At 38.6% G+C, this 20,632-nt stretch overlaps 1 protein-coding gene across 1 annotated transcript in view; it reads right to left on the bottom strand.

Moving 5' to 3' along the window:
- MEP1A (meprin A subunit alpha) overlaps positions 1 to 15,422 on the bottom strand; it is a 34,672-nt gene extending 19,250 nt beyond the window's left edge. Inside the window, exons 1-6 of the mRNA XM_041756407.1 lie at positions 15,324 to 15,422; positions 15,213 to 15,237; positions 15,075 to 15,125; positions 10,114 to 10,154; positions 9,527 to 9,602; positions 2,002 to 2,119 (exon numbers count right to left, since the gene is read on the bottom strand). Of these exons, the coding sequence (XP_041612341.1) occupies positions 2,002 to 2,119; positions 9,527 to 9,602; positions 10,114 to 10,154; positions 15,075 to 15,125; positions 15,213 to 15,237; positions 15,324 to 15,392 (380 nt within the window). The 5' untranslated portion in view covers positions 15,393 to 15,422. The remainder of the gene's footprint in view (positions 1 to 2,001; positions 2,120 to 9,526; positions 9,603 to 10,113; positions 10,155 to 15,074; positions 15,126 to 15,212; positions 15,238 to 15,323) is intronic.
- Between the last annotated feature and the right edge of the window lie 5,210 nt (positions 15,423 to 20,632).

Below are 20,632 nucleotides of genomic sequence, written 5' to 3' on the forward strand. Positions count from 1 at the left end.
CCTAAAGTGGTTCTTCTGACAGTATTGCCAGGCTCAGAGGATGAAGTTACTACTTGACAGTCATTGAATCAAAAATCAAACAGACACCCTTGATTCCTCTTTCTTCTTAACCCCTCACATGAACTAAGAACTACCTTTTTTTAAAATAAAGACTTTATTTATTTATTCATGAGAGACACAGAGAGAGAGGCAGAGACACAGGCAGATGGAGAAACAGGCTCCCTGAGAGGATTGTGATGTGGGACTCAATCCTAGGACCCCAAGATCACGACCTGAGCCAAAAGCAGATGCTCAACCACTGAGCCACCCAGGTGCCCCCTAACAACCAGCTTCTGAGAAGTCCCCTGTTTTCATAGTTCTGAAATCCAGTCCTGCTCCTTCATTTCAACTATTCTTCTTCAGTGCAGGTCCCGTTTTATTTCTGTCCTGGACAGTTGGGACATTCTTTAATTGGTCTCCTGCCACCAGTCATGCTGCCACTTCAATTCTTTATCCACTGTTGCTAGAGTAATTTTTCTAAAATGGAAACCTGAGCATATCATAAATCATGCACAGAATGGTGGATTTCCTCATATATGGTTTATCTCTGACCAGGTTCTTGTTTATGGTCCTGGCTCCATGGCCCACCACTCTGCCCCTTACATACAAAGCTTCAGACACTCAGAACTTAGTGAGTTCTCCAGGCAAGCCAGATTCGTGTTTGTGTTTGCTTTTGTTCTTCTGTCTCTCTTCTCTTCCTCTTTCTCTTCCTTCTTCTTCCTTTCCCCTTTCTCTCTGGGTCTCCCTCCCTTCCCATCCCCATTTTGTCCCTCTTTCTCCTCTGCCCCTATGTCTTCTTGTGGCTCAGAGCACTCCTCATAGCATATCTAACTATTTCCCCTTGTTGTCTCTCCACTATCGCCAATTGCCAACTCTAAACCCTATGAGATCTAAGACTGTGTCTTATGGTTCTTTGTATCTAGAGACTAGCATACTTTCCGGCACATACTAGGTGTACATAAATTTGTGTTTTAATAAAAGCCTGAGCCAAGAGAGCAACTACTCAAGTAAGTAAGGTACTTAACTGGTATCTAAGTGGTCATCACAATTTTATTTTTTTTCTACTATATTTTCCATTTTTTTTCTTTTTTTTTTTAATTTTTATTTATTTATGATAGTCACAGAGAGAGAGAGAGAGAGAGGCAGAGACACAGGCAGAGGGAGAAGCAGGCTCCATACACCAGGAGCCCGATGTGGGATTCGATCCCGGGTCTCCAGGATCGCACCCTGGGCCAAAGGCAGGCGAACCGCTGCGCCACCCAGGGATCCCTTCCATTTTTTTTCTTAAGGGGCAAAAGCAGGTGTTAACTTCCTTCCTCATCTCTGTTATCCATCCATAATTAACAAAAACACTAGCAGAACTAGACAACCAAATCCAGGCAACACCTAGAGGCAATCTGGGAGCAGCAGGAGGAAATGTCTCCAGTTGGGCTTTAAAGACACAAACATGCAATCAAGGCAGATGTTAGCTTGGCTTTCCAGCCTCATCTAGCCCAGGTTGATTGACATAAATGCCACTGAAAAAGAGAAACTTTTTCTTGATATACCATTTATTTTTCCTGGGAAATAAATAACTACAAACTACATCTAGAACTTCTCAAAGAAATCCAGCCAACAGAGTAGCATAATTTAAAGGAATACCATAAAAAGGGGTTTATAATTTATATTTTAATACAACTGAGTTTAGAAAAAGTACTGTAATTTAAATCATGACCTAAACCCAGGAAAAGAATCTAAATAAATCTCCTTATGGCCCAGAGGTGTCTAAGCAACTCCTTCTCCATCTAGGGCATTAAAAATGTTATTGAATTTTAAAATTCACAGAAAAAGATTTTATTTTGCTTTTAGTTTCTTCCTACTTTCTTCTTTTGAAAGACATGTATCAGAAAAAAAGAAAGACATGTATCAGTTTTATAAACAAAAGAATGCATGATTACATACTCTGTAAAATTTCATACTTACCCATCAAACTTTTGAAATATGATATATGAGCTCTCTCCTTCATAGGGCTTGAAATCCACACAGGACTTGAGGCGGAACATTTCAAAAGCATAAAGAATGGCTCCTTTGGCATTCAGCCCTGCAGAAACCAGTAAAAATATCAGTGAACATTATTTAGATCTTAGATAATACACATAACATAGTTTAGAGAAGATCTTGCCACCTAGATAATACACATAACATAGTTTAGAGAAGATCTTGCCACCACATGAAATTCACAGAGGTCTATGGTCTACATTTTTTGGTAGTAAGTAGATTCCTTGTAAACTAAAACTACAAAACTAGTCGTGTACATAAACATTAAATGCATAATGTAAATAGACCTACATGATAAGAATATACCTGTATGTGTAGTTGGACAAAATTATAAACAAACTACCTCATTTCCTCTCTCCCCCTTTCCTGAGCACACTGCCTCAGGAGAGTCACACTGCAGAGCAGAAGATAGAAATGATTGCAACTCATTTCTGTCTTCTATGTAAATAAAGCACTTGGAGAGAAGCAATGAGAATGGTGCTTACCCCAGTCTAATAAGATACCCCCTCTTGCTGGAGGAAGAGAGCAGAGTTTAGAAAGGTTTATGGGTTCTGGAAGCATAAGAAGCACATGTGATGTTAACCTGCTTCCCTGCAAGACATGTGGAAAGATGACAAGACTAAACAGGTAGCACTGGAAACAGCCTTGGAAAATATTTTTATAACCCAAACTTGGAATGAAAGCAGCAGAAGCCTAATGAACCTGAAGAGGCCAGAACAGTAGGGGCTTATTAGTGACCTGCAGGTTAGGACCAGTGACCAATGATCAAATGTTTTTCCTTTCGCCGCACATACACACACCCTGGCATTGCGTAAGACAAGCATGAGGTGGGGAGGAAAGATACTCCAGAGGAATAGAGATTATATTTTACTTAGTATGTGTGTTTTCTTTTTTCTATCCCATCAACTCATTGAAAGTAGAGCTCTAAGTTAAAAATTAAGCTCGGTTATATAAAGTTGTATTTGTTGTACATTTGATTTTGTGCATTCTCTCAAAGAGTTTATAATTCTTAGCACTTTACAAAGTACTTACCTTATGTTTTTCTGGCCCTTATTTCATTTAATAAACTGATTCCACAGCTCAGATGTCATAAGATTATATTAATGTCATTAAATAAATAATCAGTGGAATAATCAATAAATTACTTGTGGAAATAACATAGATAACAACAACAAGAGTATGCACTAAACCTACTGAAAGATTTTCATGAAATTTTATCTATTCTTAGTAACATTTATAATATAAACATTTGTACCCAAGACAGTTAAGTTTCCACAAAAGTTAGGAAAATACTCCAGAGACAATGTAACCGTATTTGCAAAATACATATCTGACAAGACTTGTATCTAGAATATATAAAGGACTCCTATAACTCAAAGTAGAAGAGACAAATAACTAATTTTTTTAATGGGCAAACGATCTAAACAGATATTCACAAAGGAAGACATACAAATGACCAATAAGTAAACAAAAAGAAAGTCAAACAGCAATAAGTAGACTAAAACCACAATTAATTGCCATTATATGTTCACCGGCATGGTGGCTAGAATTAAAAAGAATAACAACAATGAATTTTGGCAAGGATGTAGAGTAAATGAACATTCATTCATTGTTTGTCGAAGTCTGTAAAATGGTACAAGCACTTTAAATGAGATCCAACACTAAACCTACATCTGTATTATAACCCAGCAATTTCACTTTAGATATTTACACAGGAGACATGAATATAAAACCATATATTCAAAACAGGCATGTACAAGAATGTTCATAGTAAGTTATTCATAAACACTCAAGCATAGAATCAACCCAGGTGTCTATCAACAGGAGATTGGTTGAAAAAGCTGTCATATACTGTATTCATACAATGGAATGCCACTCAATAATAAAAAGGAAAAGTTATTGATGCATACAACAACATTCGTGAATCTCAAAAACATTTTACTGAGTAACTGAAAAAAGCATAAAATATGATTCTGTTTGCATGAAATTCTAGAACAGGCAAACTCATCTATGATTAAAACAACAAAGGCAGCCTGGGTGGCTCAGCGGTTTAGCGACGCCTTCAGCCCAGGGCCTGATCCTGGAGACCCAGGATTGAGTCCCACGTCAGGTTCCCTGCATGGAGCCTGCTTCTCCCTCTGCCTGTGTCTTTGCTTCTTTCTCTCTCTGTGTGTGTCTCTCGTGAATAAATAAATAAAATCTTTTTAAAAAAATAAAACAACAACAACAAATTGTTATTTCTGAAAGGATAAGAATAACTATGAACGAACATGAGAGAATTTTCTGGGATAATAAAAGTGCTCCATATCTTAATAGGAGTTGCATGCATTTTTACATTGTATAAGTGTAATGTATAAGTTACAAGATTCATAAATATTTTAAAATTCATTGAACTGTACGCTTAAGACTCCATCCATTTTACTCTATGTACAGTTACATAAAAAAGAACCATAAACAAATATTAGACTTTAGTTAAAGATACACATGCCGCAGTGTTTGGAGTAAAGCATACTGTCCCTGCAATTTACTTTGAAATGTATCAGAAATTGAATGCATCTATAGATGGATAGAAGGATGGACAGGATGGATTAATAAGATAAAGCAAATATAGCAGAATGCTGTTTGTATGATGTAGGTGATGAGTATATGAGTGTTCACTTCACAATTCTTTCAGCTTTTCATATATTTAAGATTTTTCATAACAAAATGGGGAAAAGAAAAAGACGATAATTGTAACTTTAAAGAAGAATAAAAACCTATTAAATTAAATTCTATTTCCAGTAAAAAATGCCCCTCAAAATGAAGACAGTAAAGAGATTATTTTGGAGAAAGAAGAGAATTTGTTTTTGTTTTTGTTTTTGTTTCTAACAAGAAATGTTAAAGGAAGGGGTGCCTGGGTGGCTCAGTCAGTTAAGCATTGACCTTTTGATCTAGCATGGGTCTTGATCTCAGGGTTGAGAGTTCAAGCCCCATATTGGGCCCCACACTGGTTATGGAGCCTACTTAAAAAAAAAAAAAAAAATGGTAGAGGAAGTTCTTTAGGCTGAAGAGAAAAGAAACCAGATAGGAACTCAGATCTCCAGGAGGAATGAACAACACCAGAAATTGCAAGTATAAAAGCAAATACAAAGACTACTTTTCTTCATTAATTACTCTCAGACAACTGATTAAAGGGCAAAAACTGATAACTCTGTATTATGAGGTTTATAAAAATATGTGGTTGGGCAGCCCCCGGTGGCTCAGTGGTTTAGCGCCGCCTTCAGCCCAGGGCGTGATCCTAGAGACTCGGGATCGAGTCCCGCGTCGGGATCCCTGCACGGAGCCTGCTTCTCCCTCTGCCTGTGTCTCTGCCTCTCTGTGTGTGTCTCTCATGAATGAATAAATAAAATCTTAAATAAATAAATAAATAAATAAATAAATAAATAAAATATGTGGTTGAAAATATATATAAGCCAACAATACATGAAAGGAAGGGGTATAAATGGAATGATACTGTTGTAAAATGCTTACATTTTATGCAAAATGCATACTGTTAAGTCTAAGTATACTGTTACATGTGAAGGCTACAAATTGTGTAATTCCTGTGACAAAGCCTCACAAAATAAGACAAAAGGGTTGAGCTAAAAAGCCACTACAAGAGCCAAATGAAATATTAAATTGTTAGATTTAACCAAAAGAAGGCAAGAAAAGAAGAATAAAATAAAAACTAGGAGACAAATAATAACCGATACTTCTAAATCAATTTATATCAATAATTACATTAAATGTAAATAGACCAAAAAAAAAAAAATAAAAAAAATAAATGTAAATAGACCAAATATTCCAATTGAAATTCACAAGTTGATATATTTGATAAAAAAAAAAAAAGTGAGACTCAAATATATACTGTCTGAAAAAGAGACACTCTAAAGACATTGATAGGTTAAGGGTGAAAACCTGAAAAAGATACACAGTGAAAACAGTAAGTTTTAAAAAGCTGGTGTAGCTATATTTAAATTACAAAGTAGATTCCAAAATAAAGAGGATTACTATAAAATTACCAAGAGAAATTTCCTTAAATGATGAGTCAATTTAGCTAGACGATATAACAATGTGCTTGCCCAAAGGAAGAGTTTCAAGAAAATGCTAAGAGATACACAAACACTCAATTATAGTTAAAGAGTTTAGCACCTTTCTCTCAGTAGCAGATAAAACAATAGTCCAAAACTCTATGCAGATAAAAATATTTGAGCAACACAACCAACCACCTTGACCTATTTGACATTGATAAAATAACACAGCCCAAATCAGCCAAATGTAAGTTCTTTTCCAGTACACATGGAACAGTCACAAAGATAGGCCACAAAATATGCCTCAGTAAATTTCAAAAAGATCAATATGTTCTCTGACCTTAACAAAATTAAACTAGAAATCAATAACAGAATATCTGGAAGTGCTATAGACATTTGTAAATTTAAAAACACACTTCTATCTGATCCATGGATTTTTAAAAATTACAATTGAAATTAGAACATATCTGAACTTGAATAAAGATACAACCATATCAAAATTTGTGGAAAACACTAAAAGTAGAGCTTCAAATAAAATGTATAGCTTTAGGTGTCATATTATAGAATTATATTTCATTAGAAAAGTTAAGGTTTAAAGTCAATGATATAAATTTCAACCTTTAATATAAAAAAAGGAGAGAAAATTAAACTGGAATTAAGTAGAAGAAAGGAAATAATAAAGATAAGCAAAAAGCAATGAAATGGAAAGCAGAGAAGGTAGAAAAAATTAAGTCAAAAGTTGCTTCTTTGAAAAGATTAATAAATCAATACACTGCTTTAAAAATAAACAAAAAAAGAAAGTCACAGACTGGGAGAAAATTTTCGAGATATCTATCTATCTATGACAAGACTTCGTCCATAATATATGAAATTCTTCTACAAATAATGAAGAGACAAATAATACGATAAAAAAAGCATAATAAGAGTAGAACAGATCATTCATAAAAAAACATACCAAAATGGTCAATGACACATGGCAATGTGGGAAATATCATTAGTCATTAGGAAATGCAAATTAAAATCACAGTGAGATTCCATTTTGCAACCAGTAGAATGGCTGCAATTAAGAAACATTAACACCACCAATGTTATTGAAAATGTAGAGCAAGTGGGACACAGCTACATTGCTAGTGAGAATGAAAAATGGTGCAGCGAGTTTTGAAAACTTCTTGGCATTTTTTACTAAAGTTAAACATATATTTGTCATATGATCAAGAAATTATATTTCTAGAAATTTGCTCAAGACAAAATATATATATAAACATATATATATATATTTATTTATCCATGCAGACTTGTACAAAAATGATCATACCATCTTTCTTCGTAAGAGCTCAAACTTGACACAACTTAATGTCCATCAATTGAAAAATGGATAAACAATTGCCATATTAATGGGGTACCTGGGTGGCTTAGTGGTTGAGTGCCTTTGGCTCAGGTCGTGATCCCGGGATCCTGGGATCGAGTCCCGCATCAGGCTCCCTGCAGGAAGCCTGCTTCTCTCTCTGCCTATGTCACTGCCTTTCTCTCTGTGTCTCCCATGAATCAGTAAATAAAATCTTTTAAAAATTGCCATATTACTGAGGAACATTACTGAGTTGTAAAAAAAAAAAAAAAAAAATGAACTACTGGCCTGCAACAATATGGAAAAACTTCAAAACTATGTTAAGCAAAAGTAGCCAGATACAAAAGAGTACATGCTAAATGATTCCATTTATCTATAAATCAGGTAAAACAATCTATAGGGAAAGGTGATTGGAATGGTAGTGTCTTGGAGAGGTGGGTAGAGATTGGCTGTACAAGCACGTGGGAAATTTCTGGAGTGATGGGAGAATGGCTTACATATGCATTTATCAAAAGTCATTGGCTTTTACACTGATTTGTGTATTTTACTCTGTGTAAATCTAACTTAATAAAAGAATTGTATACAAATATGAAATTCTAGGATGTTTGCTTTTTTGCAATGGTATAGGCCTAGGCATCCAATTTTTTTTTTTTTTACACTAAAAGTGATTCTCATGTGGGGTACTTAAGAGCCACTACTGCTGCTACCTTATTTCAGGCCACCTGTCTTCCATCTTACTCTCTTAATCTGTCACCAACCTGCAGCTAAAGAGACCTTGCTACTCAAGCTATGGCCAGCAGCCCAAAAGCACCAGCATCACTTGGGGGGTAGTGCAGAATCTGAGACCCCACCCCCCGACCTACTCTGCAATTCCACAAAATCCTCAGCAGAGCCTTATGTACATAAAAGTCTGAGAGGCACTGACTTAACACCTCACAGAGGCCGGGTGAAGCTTAAATCAAATATTTGGTGAAGGCACCATGTCCAGCACATATTGGTGATTCAATGAGTGTGTCTATGTCTTGATGGAAGGGAGGATAGTGCAGGTGCAATAGACAGGAAGAAAAATTGCAATGGGGAAAAAATACACCTCTGGAAAGCTGATGTTTCTCCAATCGCATTCCAATAAATATGAGTGCTCTGTGAATTTGAAGGTGTGCCACCAAACACTGGGAGGAATAAAACCTCAAATTTCCAAAACAATCACTGAGAACAACAGCATTTGTTTATATCTCACTCTCCTCCAGAAAAGGGATCAGCACTGATGACAGTGGTGGAAAATAGTGAAACATAAGCTCTATCTCCTGAGAGTGGGAGCAGCCTAGGGTCTGTTAAGATTGAGCAAGCTTGTCCCAGCTCCCCCTCTCCTTTGATCTACCTCCATCCATGTGGTATAAGCCTTGTAAGCATTGCATCATCCTGGCTGCTCAGCTGTCAGTCACCTGCTTGGGGTCAGCCAGGGTCCACCATGGCTTCAAATATTTACTTATTTCCCCTGAGTATTATTTCTAACAATGAGTGAACTATAACTTAACCCGCCCTTTATCCTGAGAGAGAATTGAAATTATTAATACTGAGGAACAAGGACTCTGAACATATGAAATACAGATTTTTCTCTTTCTCAAAAGTTCAGAATGTTTGTCTCATAACAAAAGTGGAAGAAATCAGTATGCTGAAAATATATTTAGATTCAGCTAAACTAGTCTTGAAGGCGAAAATTTTTTCATGGTGGTGAAGCCAAATTATATTTCTGTACTTTTATTCTTCAGGGTGCTTTTTGGTTTCATTAACATGTTAATGTGTTCTGCCCTTTTACAATTATTGTTTGATACTCTGTAATTTTTAAAATTACCATTCAATGCACTGTATCTCAGACTGGTTAAGTCGCACTGGGTCAATATAATGTTATGCCTTTCATCTCACAGGATAAAGAATCATCAGGGCTTGGAAACCCTCAGATGCATTGGTGTTACTCCCAATCCGAAGCTGATGAATAGGAGGAGCAGGGGAGAGAAGAGTAAAACCCAAAGCTTCTAATTAAAACAATTAACATTACCCAGATTGTCAGCCAGAATGTAAGGAATGGGGAACTTCCACCTGGCTTCAGGATCTCTCAGGCCATTTCTGGAGTTCTGTGGAAACAAGACAAAGAAGACTGGGAAGGTGAATTCTTGAGGCCCCCTGGCCTCCTCCTCTGCTGAACTTTCATACCACAAACAACCTATCATACGATTCAAACGAGAGTGTTTGTATTCTGATTACAAAAGCAATACTAATTCATTACAGACAATTTGGAAAGTGCAGAGAAATTATTAAGAACTAAATTTAGAAGATCTTCAATTTCTAAAAACTGAGATAGCCATTTTAAACATATTGGTGCATTTCCTTCTCAGTCTTCACTTACTAGGAAAGTTGGGTGAACAAGTAATGTGATAATTACAGATTCTTTGTACAGTTTGTTAATTTTTCATCTGTCTTTGTCATCATCAGCGACAGTGGAAACTCTTGTGGGTATAGATGATAGATTAGATTCTTGCATGTTCTCCACAGTGTCCAGCCCAGGGTTGGACACAGCAGAGGCTCCTAGTAATAAAAAAACAGCCAGTCCTGAGGAATGCTATTGTGTCTTCGGAAGATACTCACCTGCAGGAGGATGTCCCCTTGAAAGAGGTCCAAGCCTGCAGCTAGAGGCAGATTAAAAAGAAGAAGAAATATTTGAACGAGCATTACTGAAAGGCATCTCTCATAATAAAATTAATCTTTTCCATTATAAATCTTGCATTGTTAGTCTTTTGTCAAAGTCTTTGGAAGCAATTCAAAATTCCCTCTAATTGAGTAAATCTAAATAGCCCATCAATATTGTGTATTATCACATCCTTTGTCTTCATTTTGGAACAAGAAACCTTGTCCAAGAATCTTAAAAGTAAGAAATGAGTTAGAAGGGATCTTTTTGATCATTGACTCCAAACCTCTTCGGACTTCAGGGGGCACAAGGGAGTCTTGAGACAGGAAGTAATGCATTAGGTGGTCAGCAGTTGAGTGGGCTTAAGAACTCCTGACTTCCTATCCAAAGTCCTTTCTGCTATTGTTCTATCCTTCCTTGTGAACCTAGGTAAATGACTTGGTTTTGCTCTGTCCCATGACAAAAATAATGGTACCCTCCAAAGCCAAGGTCAAGATGATGCTCTTGCAATAAAGATCAGACAACTATGTATTGATCCATTCAGTCTGTATCTCCAAATATCTGCTGTCAGGAGCTTAGCATAATAAACTTTCTCCATTATGGTATTCCTTGATTCTGGCCTCATCGTGTTTTTGCAAATAAGATTCTTAAAAGGGAAGATCCTGGTGGGAAAAATTTATGAGGATTTGAAAGAATGTCTTTTCTTATGACAACCCTCATGTTTGACAAACAGCCTGCCCTGTAAAACACAAAGTACTCCAAACAGGGTCAGTGGATTGTATTTCATTCTGAGAATAGCCCCTGATTTACAGCTGGGAAATCAAGCTAGAGAGTTATCATCATAGCCTCATACGGTCACAGAGGTCCCATTTGGCAAAGCTGACGGCTCATTCATGATAAATGACACCACCGGGGTTTTAGGTATTAAGAGGAGTCATGGTTTCACTTGCTAATGATGAAATAAAGCATCACGATCTCTTTCCTCATGCACATATTTCTTAACCTCCATAAACCTAACTTCTGCATATGATAACAGCAAAATTAAACAAAAACAACATCTATATCACTACCCTATGGGAAATAGGACCCAGGTTTTGAATTTCCTTTTCACGAGGTGGAGTATGTGCTGGTCTATTCACACTCTGGCTTAGGCTTGTCATGAACAAACACCTGCATTTTCTGACATTGGTCTGGATTAGGGATGAAGATGACAGCTGGGCTCCTCTAGAGTGATAGGAACAAGCTCATTCAGACCCTGGCCCCTAGGTTGGTCAGCATAGATGGGGTCCTGCAGGGGTAAGAGAGTGCAGCAATGGGGGAGCCGGGAGCACTTTCCAAAGAAACAGATACCCATTAAAAATAAGGTTCAAGAGGGGCACCTGGGTGGCTCAGTTGGGCATCTGACTCTGGATTTCTGCTCAGGTCATCATCTCAGGATCCTGGAATCAAGCACCCTGTCAGACTCCATGGAGCCTGCTTAAGATTCTCTCTCCCTCCCTCTCTCTCTCTTTCTCTCTCTCTCTCTCTCTCTCTCTCCCCTCTGCCTGCCCCCTTCCCCGTCCTTGCCCCTTCCCTGCCCCCTCCCCCACCCATCATATCCCTGCTTGCATCCTAGAGTACGCATGCACTCTCTCTCTAAAAAATAAAAATGAAAAAAAAATAAGCCTCAGGAGATTCATTGACCAATCTGCTCGGGCAGCATAGACTTATTAAGCACCTATTATGTGCAAGACTTTGTTCTACATGCTAGGGACGTAGCAGAGAATAAAACAAAGCCCTCAAGTTTTAGTATATGTGCTACCAAAGCGAGCACAAAATGAAGCCCTGAAGGAGGTGACATTCTTGACTGGAGACGGAGGAGAGACAAATAAATGTTGAGTAGCAGACGGTGAAAAGAGCAATAAAAAAATAGGGGAGAAAAGTGGTGAAGGGTGGGAGGGTTGATATTTTATAAAGGGTGGTTTAGGATGACCTCTCTGAGGAGGTGGCATTGAAGCAGAAATCTGATGGAGTGGGAGATAAAAGAAGAGTATTGATGGCAAGGGCAAAAGCAAATAGAAATGAGGCAGGGGGCACTTGGGTGGCTCAGTCAGTTAAGCATCTGCCCTCAGTTCGAGTCATGATCTCAGGGTCCTGGGATCGAGCCCTGAGTTGGGCTCTCTGCTCAGCAAGGAGTCTGCTTCTCCCTCTCCTTCTGTGTTCTCTCTCTCCCCCCCTCTCAAATAAATAAATAAAATCTTTAAAGAGAGAGAGAGAAATGATACAAGAAAACCTTGATGTCTTAGAGCAACTTTCTAAATTTCAGCATGAAAATCTCTTGAGGGTTTCTCAGTCAGCAAGTCTAGGGCAGAGCCTAAGAATTTTCACTTCTGACAAGTTTTCCGGTGATATTGATGCTGCTGGTTGGGAGGAACCACACACTGAGAATCACCTCTGTAGAGGAATAGCTAGGGGGTCAGGGTGGATGGAGAGTCCAAGTAAGTAGGGAAGAGAGCAGTAAAAAAGTAAGATCAGATGGCTGGCCAGGGTCAGTTCATCTCAAACTTTAATTTGCAGGGAATCTGCCGGGGTCCATCCACATGGAGGTGCTGCTTCTGTAGGTCTCAGATAGACCAAAGATGCTGCATTTCTAGAGAACTCTTAGGTGGTATAGGTGATACTGCCTGTGGAATACACCTTGGGAATCAAGGTTCTAGGGCGTGTGTTCTATGTTGTACGAGATGTCAATCATCACTGGCCAATGTCGGAAGACTGGGAGAGTGGATAAGAGAAGTGACATGGCCTGAATCCCTTTTTTTTTTTTAAGATTTTATTTATTTACTCATGAGAGATAGAGAGAGAGAGAGAGAGAGAGAGAGAGAGAGAGAGGAAGAGACACAGACAGAGGGAGAAGTAGGCTCCATGCAGGGAGCCTGATGTGGGACTCGATCCAGGGATCTCGGGATCACTACCTGAGCCAAAGGCAGACGCTCAATTGCTGAGCCACCCAGGCGTCCCACACATTGCCTGAATCCTTCCAGAGGAGACTTCTTTCTACTCTGAGGAATAGCCTATGCAGGGGGAGGGCAGGAAAGCAAGGGCAGTTGAGAGGCTGCAAGAACCTGGCCAGACCAGATGGCTTAGGCCAGGGCAGGAAAAGAGAAAGTGCTAAGTCACAACCCGTGATACAATCTGATGGTCAACCCAATTGCATTTGCTGATAGATGGTAAGTATGTTAAGAGAAAGATAAGAATCAGAGGCTCTGAGCCTCTGATCTAGAAGAGGGAATTGCTGTGCTCGCTTCGGCAGCACATATACTAGAAGAGGGAATTGCTTTTACTGAAATGAAAACACTGATGGCAACAAATGTTGGGGTAGAAGGTTAAAACGTGAAGCATAAAGAGAAGACAAAAAGAGGACAATTCCCTTTCTGTGATTTTTCCCAAACAGTTTTTGTGATGTAGGATCTGGCTGTATGGGCAACCTTAATAATTCTGGCAGCAGGGTTGGAAAGAAAAAAATCCACATGGTAAGATTTCTTCATTGGAGGCACAGCTCAGAGGGGTTGGTGGAGAAGAAGCATAAAGAGTGGCTCTCAGGTAAAAGAATTATTTGGTCTGGAGAAATCAGGGCAAGATCAATAAAACTCTAATTCTAGTCCCAACTCTGTATAAACTACAGCAAATCCTCCCATGTCCATACACCTTGATTGCCTGGCACTAAAGAGAGAGAATTTGATGCCTGGCTCTGAAGTCTTGGGGCCCATTCACCAATTTACCTGATCAAACTATTTCTTTAAAATTGTTTCATGCTTTTCCAATTATATATCAATGAGCCTGCCTTCCCTGTAAGTGGGACAAAGCCACAGAAATTCATCCCTTAGGTATGGTTTTTTTGAGTTTTGTAGTCTTCAAATCGCACTGAGCTGAATCAGAAGACCTGGAGATGAGCCCAATCACTATCTCAACCACAAGGAACTTCCTTGTCATCTTCCTACAAAATGGTAACAGCACTTACTCTACTACAGTTTTTTTTAAGATTTTATTTATTTATTCATGAGAAATGAAGAGAGAGAGAGAGGCAGAGATGTAGGCAGAGAGAAGCAGGCACCCTACTGGGAGCCCATTGTGGGACTTGATCCCTGGACCCTGGGATCACAACCTGAGTCAAAGGCAGATGCTCAACCACTGAGCCATCCAGGCATCCCCTTTACTGTGGCTTTTGACATATAACCTCAATTATAAATGCAACTGGTGATAAAGCTTTTGTAAACCACAAGGTGTTTAAGATCATAAATATCTCTGTTTCTTGCCAAACCTAACCAAAGATATCCAGAATGTAAAGGCTTCTCCTCATTTTAGAAGCAGAGTAAGAGAGAGAAAAGAGATGATAACCCCAGCTTCTCTCTCCTCTCAGTAATGGACCAGACTGATGGAGTTCTTCAAGAAAAATGTTTATAGACAAGTGTTGAAATGGAAACACCTTTACACTCATCCCTAAGTCCTGAGCAAACAGCTGCTAATGAATATGATACACCAGTAGAGGGGTTGGGGTTTTCCCCCTACTAAATATAACCCTAGGCATATACTACACATGTATACATACATACATATACACATGTGTGTAGCAAGCAGAGTAATCATCTACTTTTCTTTCATTTAAAAAATAAATAAATACAAAAAACCTGAAGTTTTTGTAAACCAAAGTCATGTTATGTATTTCTAGATCCATGAGGCATTCACTAGTTCCTCTAGAAAATTAGGTCTAACCATTATTCTCTTCCCACATTTCCATTTTTCAGAAACTGCGAATTCAAATGAAGCACCAATAGATATTTCTCTCCTAAGGTTACCCAATACCCTATCATAATTGCTATAAAGCAATTGTAGCACAAGATTTAAAATTATTTCAGAGCATTAATAGTACAGAAATTGAACCCACCTAAATTGATTTCTGAAATATCCTTTTGTTCATCAAAATCTTCAGCATTTACTGTTAAAAGTAGGAAAGAAATTGTTACTTATCTTGCTGAATAAAAGAAACTTCAGAAACACTCTATGCATTTCAATCAATTCTTACCATTTCCTTTAGAAATATGCTTAATCTGAAAGAAAATAAATATACAGAAAATTGTTAACATAAACTAGAATTAACATTTCTAAATACCCAAGAAAGCAGAACTCTACTTACTGATACAGCTGCTATGTGGGCAAAAAACAAGATGAAAGAGACAACACAAGTAGATCTAGTCCAAACCATTGTTGCGAATGAACAGACTGAGCAAAGACAACTTGCAATAAATACTTTTTGGACCTTGCTCTGGCTGTCATCTTAGAAACTTTGACCCTCACATATGTATCATGGCATTAAAAAAAGTAACCAAAGAAAATGTCATTAACCCTTTTAAGGACAGATATCAAGTTTAACATAAAATCTCAAGCTCCCCAGATCAGGGACAGGTTTGAAAAGGTTAATACTGAGATGACCATATAAAAATCAGTAACATTTCTATGCACCAGCATAGAATATTCCTCTACATGAACAAAATTTGTTCATACAACAGATAAAATTTCCACTTCACAATAGAAATAAAAATAATCTATAAAATAACCATAAAGTACTTAAATCCAGTAAATAATGAAAAACAATTTTATGGAAATATTTTAATATTTAAAATATTTTAAATAATTATCAAAGGACGTAAAAACTATCTATCTATACAACATACATACACATATATATTTATTTATACATACAAAATATTCACAAATGGGAAGACTTCATGTAACAAAGATGGTAATTTTTTGACATTAGTCTACAAATATTATTCCAACAAATATCTTATTATTGGAATATCATATTATTCCAACAAATATCTTAGGTTTTTTGTGAAACTTGATAAACAGCCTGTTTCTAAAATTCACATGAAAAAAGTAAACTTCCAACAATATATAAGAAAACTGAAAAGAAAGAACAAGGAGAAAGGAAGTGCCCTAATAGAATATTAAGGATTTTTATAAAGTTATGGTAGACAGTGTGATATTGCCAAAAAGAAAGAACAAGTAGTCTACAGAACAGAACTATCAAAACAGATGAAAGCATATATGGGAATTTCACATATGATAGGAACCAAAAAGTCCATAGGGAAACTTTGGTCTTTCAGTAATAATGTGGGGACAAGACAACAGCATTTTCATATGAGAAAAAAATTTAACTCTCACACATACACTGTTCATACACACACACACACACACACACACAAACACACACACCCCACAGAAAACTGAGTTGATTAAAGATGTATATACAAAATCTAAACTTTGAAAAAATATAGGAAAATGCTTTTAACTTTGAGGTCAGAAAAGATTGCTTAAACAAGAAAAAAACATATAATTCATAGTAAATCTATCAAAATTTAAACTTTTCATGACAACAGACACAACAGCATAGTTAAAAGCCACAAATGGAAGAAAATATTCATACTGCATATAGTTGAGGAAGAGTAAGTTATCCAGGATATATAAAAGAATTCCTACAAATCAATATGAAATTTAAAAAGAGAAAAAGATGGTCTAAGGGAAAAATGGGCAAAAAAAATATGAACACGGAATTCACAAAAAAACCAAAAGGCCAATAAAAAACATATAAAAAGATTTTTAACCTCACAATCAGAAAAATACCAATTCCAATAACAATGAAATGTCGCCTCATGCTCAGATTGGCTTAAATGAAGAAGGCTGGTCATACAAGAATATGAGAAAATAGGAAATTTGACACACTGCTGGTAGACCAGCAACCTGACGCTATCTAATAAGTTGAAATGTGCATAGCTTATAAGTTAAAAAGTCCACTTCTTCTATATATGCAATGGAATATTACTCAGCCATTAGAACCGACGAATACGCACCATTTGCTTCAACATGGTTGGAACTGGAGGGTATTATGCTGAGTGAAGTAAGTCAATCAGAGAAGGACAAACATTATATGGTTTCATTCATTCGGGGAATATAAAAAAAATAGTGAAAGGGATTATAGGGGAAAGGAGAGAAAATGAGTGGGAAATATAAGAGAGGGTGACAAAACATGAGAGACTCCTAACTCTGGGAAACGAACAAGGGGTGGTGGAAGAGGAGGTGGGCAGGGGTTGGGGTGACTGGGTGACAGGCACTGAGGAGGGCACTTGATGGGATGAGCACTGGGCGTTATACTACATGTTGGCAAATAGAACGCCAATAAAAAAATATACAAAAACAAAAAAAATTTTAAAAATAAAAAGATATACTTCCAGGTATGTACAGTAAAAAAAAACCTCACACATAAGTACACAAAGTGCCATATAACCTATTTGTTATGGTGTGGGGTTTTTTGGTTTTTTTTTGTAATTGTTATTTTTTTGTAATTTTGTAATTGTCAAGAACTAGAAAAATGTATTCGTACTGGAAGAAAAAATGGGGCATATTCAATCATGCAGATCAATGTTCAACAAGCCTGTACGTGTAGTGTTTGCTGACTTCCGGGGTGTAAATGCCCCCACCTTGGTCACTTTCATGTGACCTGTCCCTGCCCCCAACATCATGTCCCTGAATGCAGTGCTGAGAAGAGGTGTGCACTGCAGACTCGGCCTGCCCCAGCAGGTACTACTGCGTGTGCGTCCATACTCTCCCACTTTTGCACGCAGGGGGTATCCGAGCAATCTTCAAGGTCCAGGTCCTGCCTACTGGGACCTACTGCGTGGCCAGATGGGCCAGTCCTGTGGTCAGAAGAGCACGTGCTGTCGGAAAAGCATTTCCCGAGGCCGAACGTGGAGCCTCCTGAGCTGTGAAACAGCAGGCGGGACGCCGGGGCCAGCCTCCGCCCGCCTTGCTCTCGCCTTTGGCCGTGAGGTGCGGAGCGGGGTAGAGAGCCACCTCCCACGCTCTCCAGCCAGGGAAGCCACCAGTGTTCTCCGAAGGAACGTGAACTTGCCCAACAGCTAAGATGGCTTATGTCAGCAAATAGAATCTTAATGATTAAAAGATGGGTGGGGAGGGACTTGATAGACATCAACTTTACCAGAATTATTGGCTCTGAGTAGAAAGGAGGAAAACCCAGGAGACTTTCACTTCTTAAATGTTTTTCCCAAATTTTGAAAAATGGAAAGAATGAATAGTGGTTCATTCTGGAGCCAGAAAGTGGGGGTTTGGGACTTGGCTATTTTGTTTTCTAAAGAAAAGGGCGACACTCTCACCTTGGTACCCCTCCTGCTAAATCTCAGGTGTTTAGTTCTTCAAAAAGGTGTGGGGCTGTTGAATTCTCTCCACCTTTCCCTGCCCCCCACCATAGGCTTTTATCTTTCCCTTCCTTCATAAACTTACTTAAATAATACACTATAACAATAGTTTTGGAGTGGGATGGACAGGAATTTAAATCCCACTTCTGCCATTGACTAGCTGTGCCCTTCTGAGCGCCTGCTTTCCTTACGTAAAATGGCTGGTGGTGCCTACTTCATGGGACTAGTGTAAGGATTCAATGAGATAACCTACGTAAACCACAGGTACCAGAGACGTAGGAAGAAGTGGGGCAACTATGACTCTTTATATTCACGCACATTGCCTTCTGGCAAAAGACAGGTTAGAAGAACACAGTGCTCTCAGCACACTCCTTGCTCAGCCAAACATCCTTTGATAGGATCATAGGTCTTCAACAGACAAAACCTGCCCCAGGTGATTTTTCTTTTTATGATCTTGACTCTGGGTGTTAATTAGTTACCAGTTATTTGCAATCCTAGGCACTTTATGTCCCAGGGTGTCCAATGAGCAAGGCTGGAGTCGTAAGTCCTGGGTTTGAAGAGTTTATGGCTTTGCAGATCAAAGATACATTAGGCACTCCACAGGGCAAGGGCCATGTTTTATTTTCTGTACCTGTCGCAGTGTCTGGCACCTGGTAGGCACTTAGTCGTCCTGTTGGACGAAATACAGTGAAATAAAATTTTCTCTGAAGCTATCGGATGAGTGGTTTGTTTTGGTTTCAGTGATGACATTTTACAAACTGACCAATTGAGAAAGTGGTATGAAGATTGGAAGAGAAAATCCATTGGTGGGGGGGAAAAGGAAAGCCCTCTCCTGTGGTCAGACAGGCTCCAGCTTCATAAAAGCTGAGGCCAGGACCTCCTCCGGACTGGGAAAAGCCTATCCCTCCAAGCTCTTCTCAGGGATGTTCTCTGCCCTCTGCTTTGTCCACTTGCCACTTTTTTGCTTCACTCACAGGACTTGCCCTGAACAGACAGACTATCAGACTATCAGCTAACCTCTGACACTACTCCCTTTGCTGTTCCTCCAGGTGATCAACATTTAACAGAGGCCCAGAAGCATTTAGAGCAAGATTTAGCAAACTTTATCTAAAAAGGGTCAAGGAGTAAATATTTTAGGCTTTTTGGGTCATATGGTCCTTGTAGCAACCGTTTCACTCTCTGTTACTAGCAGAAGAGCAGCCAAATATATTAACATAAAGGAATTAGCATGGCTGCATTCCAATAAAACTTTATTTACAAAAACAGGTAGGTAAAGGGCCATAGTTTGGTGACTCCTGGGTTTTAGAGAATGGATACCCCAGACGGTGGAAACTGGGGTAACAATTATAACAGAAATAGCAGCAGCAGCAACCAACACATTCATAGTTTTTGCTGTGGGCCAGACACTGTTCTGAGGATTTAAAGCATAATTATTCATTTAATCCTCACAACAATTCTATGAAGCAGGCTCTATTATTATGCCCGTTTTTTTTTTTTTTTATGACAGTCACAGAGAGAGAGAGAGAGAGAGAGAGGCAGAGACACAGGCAGAGGGGGAAGCAGGCTCCATGCACTGGGAGCCCGACGTGGGATTCGATCCCGGGTCTCCAGGATCGCGCCCTGGGCCAAAGGCAGGCGCCAAACCGCTGCGCCACCCAGGGATCCCTATTATGCCCGTTTTAAAGATTGAGAAACTGACACAGAAAGATTAGGAAAGCTGCCCAAAGCCACACAGCTTCTGGCAATGCTCCTAAAATACCATGTGAGAGGCAGTTTTCTCTACCTACGACTAGCCTCAGCAGCCCAGGGATGAGGCCTCCACCACACCAAGCGGCAACATGCAGGACCCGTATTTCATAGCGTCCATCTCCTATCATTTACTAAGAAGACTTAGCCCATAGGAAAACATTTCTCAAGCAATAATGTCTTTTGAAATCCCTGGGGAAGTGTGTTAAAGTACAGATTCTTGGGCCTGGAATTTGGACATTCTAATTCACATCAGGGATAAGAGCCAGGAATCTATGTTTTCAATAAGCAGTTTCATGATTCCAATGCAGGTAGTCTATGGAATACACCATGATAAACAGGGCTCTAGGGAGTTGATGTTAACCAGATGCTTCCACTCTGATAATGCTTAGTAGATTAGCTTACCCTCAATTCCCTTTTTATAAGAAAATCAAGAGATCATAGCAGCCTTTAGTTTCCTACTGGGTACATATAAGACATTAAG

Source organism: Vulpes lagopus, chromosome 1, assembly GCF_018345385.1.
Source record: "Vulpes lagopus strain Blue_001 chromosome 1, ASM1834538v1, whole genome shotgun sequence".
In the NCBI taxonomy this organism is placed as follows: domain Eukaryota; kingdom Metazoa; phylum Chordata; class Mammalia; order Carnivora; family Canidae; genus Vulpes; species Vulpes lagopus.